A 4,762-nucleotide genomic window follows, 5' to 3' on the forward strand; every position below is an offset into this window, starting at 1 on the left:
TACGATTGACTTGCAACTAATGTAGAACCGGCTTAAAACAGCGCATAAAGCTGGTTCTACATTAATCGCAGCGCAGCGTCGCAAGCGTTGCGGTCCAATCAGAGTCAAACTAGCTTGATGTTCATTGGGCAGCAACGCTTGCGATACGACTGATGTAGAACCAGCTTAACGTAACGAGCGCCAACGCACAAGCTTGTGCATCAAACTTTATCTTAACCTAAAAACTGCTTTAAATGCACTGAGCACGCAAAATTATCATATTGATAATGAGTATGAAATAATATGAATTATAATCCATATTATATATATTTACAATTGATTTAATAGAAACAATTTATAAGGTTAGAACAAAATTCAGATACACCAAAGCCATAGAGAATGAACTGCGCGATCCGTGTATCAAAATGGTCGATAGGGATGAGAGACAGGGACGGCCATTTCTATCTCTTTCCATTCAACGGTGTAATGGGAGAGAGAATGAGAAGATTGGCCGTCTCCCACGGTCCTTCTCTTTCATTATTGTCGACCACATTTGATGCACTACTTGGATATGGATTGCGCAGTCCATTCTCAATGCCTTTGTGACCGACAGTGTACGAAAAATTTCGGTTTCCAAAAAATATGTCCCCTAACCAAGATGTTTACCGTATTAATAAAATTATACTCTAAATAGAAACTATAAGAAACCACCAATTAATTTTATAAGGAAAAGTTGATTAGTACTTTCATTTTTACAACATAATCAAGCTCAAGGTCATCAAAAATGTGTCTTCTAATGTAAAGATTTACCTCTATTTTATTTAAATTTATTTATATCATGTCTGTTTCTTAAAAAATTTAGCAATTATATTATTTAATAGTTTTACATTAATTAATAGAGCAAAATTTTTGCTTTGAGAATCTTTTTCAAATTGCAGCACAATTTTTGACAGAATTATGAGCAAAGTCAAAATGCTTATTTATTATTTAATTCGCGATAATTTTAGTAACAAAAAACCTAATTTTAGTAACAAGAAACATCTTTAAAAAGTGATTTTGTTAGGAAAACTTTAAGCTTCTACATCAGGAGTTAAAATTTTTGTACATTTTTTTTCCGAGACACATGATAAACCCACAAATCGGGATAGCATTTTCTCATTTCGTTCAGCTCGTAATTTTCTACATGCAAAAATGATCAAAATAAAAAAATAATGCCCTTTCAAAAGTAGATTTTAAATTTAAAATCTTTTTTAAATTTAAATTTTATTGATTTTTAACGAAGTAGCAACTGTCTGTAGTTTATTTTTTAAGAAAAATTGAATATTCCTAAATTTTTATGAACTTATTATGTATAAAATATTTCTTTAATAATATACATAAATTATATTTACTCTAATATATTGATATATGTCTCTACATTGTAATCGAAAGCAAAAGCAAAAACAATATAGATTGATTCTATAATTCTTCTTTCCAAGCTTCCCATAATTCAAATTCCTGAAATAGATTACATATAATGTAGTTTATATTATAAGAAACACATATTTAATTTATAATTTAAAATATAATTTAAACCAATATTAAGAATCTTTATAATTTAATATGCGTAATTAAATTATAAATACTTCTATAAAAATCACCAATATAACTCACATTAGCAATTTCTTTATCATAATTCTCTTGACAACTGTTCACAAAAGCCCTAGTTTCTTCCTCTATTTTTTTAATGTCTACTTGTAATTTATTCTTTTCCAAACTTTTTTCATTCAAACAATCTTGAGCTTTATCTAATTTAGTTTTCTGTATCTTTTTTTCACTACAAAAATCGAATTTTAATTATATATTTTTTTTACCAACATATAAAAAATTAAAAAATTATGAACAAAGTTAACCTTATTTTAATTAAAGAACAAATTAATTTTAGATTTATATAATATTACCTCAATAATTCACTATATAAATTGCATACTGAAATCATATCTTCCTCATTATATGTTTGTAATTCGTTCTTTTCAGTATCCACTTTATCTTTGTGCATTGCTAATTTAGTTTTTGATTCGCTCCATACATTATTCAATGAATCAATTTCCTTTATAATATTATTTATTTTTGTATTCTTGGCCCTATATTAGAAATAGAAAAATGTAATATATAATTCATTAATAACTATTTGAAAATATAAAATTTAGAATATAAAAATGAAAAAATACTTTAGCTCTTTATATGTATCTGCTAATATACAAAAGTCGTCACTTATTTTTTGGACAAAATTTAGCTTTTCTCCAATTTGTTTTATAGATTGTTTCTTTTCTTGAATAGCTTCTTGCATTGTACTGCGTTCTTCTTCTTTTAACTTATGTTGCTTCTCGATTTCATCTAAACGGGACTGATACTCTTTTGGTGAATGTACAACTTCTGACTGTATTTCAGTTATCATCTTGAACAGCTAAAAATTACATTATAAAATTTATTTATCTTATTATATGGAAATAAAAGTGGTACAATTACTTTAAAAACTGAAGATTCAAATAAAAATATTTACCTTTCCCGCTGCCGTCTTAACAGAACCACGAAGTTCCTTAGCTTTCTGATTTTCTTTATCAACATCGCTTTTCATTATTTCAAGTTCCATTTCCTTTTTATTGAGTTTCTCTATTATTGACTGCATATATTTTATGTCATCTTCTAACTAAAAATATGTACAATATTTTTATTGCAAACTTGAGATATTAATTAAAATCTAATATATACTTCATAACCGTCTATATTTTTTAACCTTTTCTTTCATGGATAATTGGTTTGCTTTATGTATAACTTTAGCATTAATAGATTCTGAAACATGAGTCTTTCTTTCTTTCAGATCTTCTAGTAGTTTAGATATAGTCTGAATTTGATCCATTCTGTCATTATATTCTGACTTCTTATGCATTGCATACAATACAAAGTTAGATAAAAATTTTGCTTGCTTTCTCAGTCGCTTTTGTCCTACAAAATTAGTTTGTAACATGAGCAATATCAGGGATTGGTAATGAGTAACAGCATTACTTTTATTATTACTTTTTATAATAATGATTTGGTAATGACATTGCAATTTTTTATGACGGTATTTATGAACAAACTAAAAGCTAAGGTTAGGAAGAAGTTATGTTTGAAAAGTATATAAATTGTCATTATTACAGATTGTTTATTGAAGAAAGTAACCCATTACTTGTAACAAGTTAAAGTAGCAAATTGATGCATTACAAATTTTTATGTTATTTTTCAAATAAATAACACATAATAAAGACAAGTTGTGTAGTTAGCTATTGTTACTGCCATAAACAAACTGTAACGTTATTGCCAAATTATTATTGTAGAAAGTAACAAGTAATAATAACAAAAATAACAGTTCCCATCTTTGTGTGGGCCAATAATGTTATATAGTAGTCTTTGCTCTTATAAAAAATTCTAAATTAAGATATTTGTACCTGGACTAGTAATATCGGTAAGACAAAAATCATGTAAAAATATCTTATCGAATATCTGTGCCACAACTACATATAAATTTATAAGATTTATAACATCAGAATCTTCAAAACATGTCATGGCTCCAAGCTGTTCTGGAATTGGCTGTAAATTTTTGTTGTAAGATATGATAATAAGATACATAAAAACAAATATCAATATCTTGTTACTTCAATTACATTTATATTGTATAGTGGCAACTGATACATATGAAATTTGAAATCTTACCTGATCAATCAAGCTCATATTGATGCCGAAACGTGTTAAGAATGTTGTTAACAAGTTCACGACATAATCTTCCTTTGGATTTTTAAGATCTTCAATAGTCGATGGTAATGCAGCATCCAATAAAGTAGAGTGAATTATTTCGACATCCGAAGATTTGTTCGCATTGTTCGCACTTTTTGTAGTCGACATCTTCGCTTTCTCTTTTTAACAACCAAACATATATCTATCTCATTTTAAGTGCAAAAATATTTGGGAATTTCATGCAACGCGAACAGAACTCATGAGCAATCAGCTGCTTGCAAATCAATTGATTTTAGGAAAAAAAGATTACGAGATAAAATACAGATATAATGCAGATAATGAAAGTAACGTGAAATACAATCTATATTTTCTTTATCAATTTAAATAGATTTGCGCAATTTACTTAAAAAGAAATTGCTTTTAGTTTCAAATTTCTAAATAGATTCAAAAAATAAATGGGTAATTATTCAGTTTAGCTAGTCTACCTCATTTAAGCATGATTCACTTACGTTATCTTTTTCTTCTTTCAGTCTCCTTTTTCACGTTTTTTGCGATTGCCTGCGACTTTAAAAAAACACAAAATCTTCTCGACTCCTCAGTATTCTCAAAATATGACGATAGCGAAATGCGATGTCTCACAAAGTCTCATTGGTCTCATTTAAATTCGTAACGTCAGATAACGTTCTAAAATTATTTGAATCCGTGTTCATCTAGGGTGCGGTAGAGTCACTCTAGGGCCGGTATTCATAGTCGGTTCTTATTTTAAGACCGTCTTAAGTAATGTCTTAAGTCGCTAATGCGGCCTTCTGATTGGTTCATGACTTCTTAAGACCGTACTTAAGACGGTCTTGAATATAAGATCTGACTATGAATACCGGCCTAGGGCTGCGTTCAAAAATATCACTCGGGTGTCTCCGTGTATTATTTTATCCTTGTTTAAAGGCCATTCTACGGCTGTGTTCCAAAATTGTTTGTCAGCGCTGGCAGTACTGCCAACACCGTTCCAAAAATCATCGTAGCACGCTGTGGC

The 4,762-nt window shown here is 28.8% G+C and overlaps 1 protein-coding gene across 1 annotated transcript; it reads right to left on the bottom strand.

The window, feature by feature from the left end:
• Positions 1-1,367: 1,367 nt before the first annotated feature.
• Positions 1,368-3,904, bottom strand: LOC108763901 (probable kinetochore protein nuf2). Its single transcript, XM_018511823.1, has 8 exons — positions 3,712-3,904; positions 3,447-3,588; positions 2,756-2,964; positions 2,522-2,668; positions 2,190-2,425; positions 1,920-2,102; positions 1,633-1,795; positions 1,368-1,476 (listed from the first exon to the last, which is right to left on the bottom strand). The coding sequence occupies exons 1-8, from the start codon at positions 3,898-3,900 to the stop codon at positions 1,438-1,440; spliced, it is 1,308 nt and encodes a 435-aa protein (XP_018367325.1). The 5' UTR covers positions 3,901-3,904; the 3' UTR covers positions 1,368-1,437.
• Between the last annotated feature and the right edge of the window lie 858 nt (positions 3,905-4,762).

The sequence above is a fragment of the Trachymyrmex cornetzi genome, unplaced genomic scaffold (assembly GCF_001594075.2).
Source record: "Trachymyrmex cornetzi isolate Tcor2-1 unplaced genomic scaffold, Tcor1.1 scaffold388, whole genome shotgun sequence".
NCBI lineage: Eukaryota > Metazoa > Arthropoda > Insecta > Hymenoptera > Formicidae > Trachymyrmex > Trachymyrmex cornetzi.

What these genes read in the sequence shown, in the direction of transcription:
- LOC108763901 (XM_018511823.1), bottom strand. Translation starts at nt 3,900, where the DNA reads ATGTCGACTACAAAAAGTGCGAACAATGCGAACAAATCTTCGGATGTC. An exon ending in ATATGAGCTTGATTGATCAG is followed by an intron (nt 3,589 to 3,711) that starts GTAAGATTTCAA and finishes AAAAATTTACAG; the next exon opens with CCAATTCCAGAACAGCTTGG. An exon ending in GATACATATAAAGAGCTAAA is followed by an intron (nt 2,103 to 2,189) that starts GTATTTTTTCAT and finishes TTTCTAATATAG; the next exon opens with GGCCAAGAATACAAAAATAA.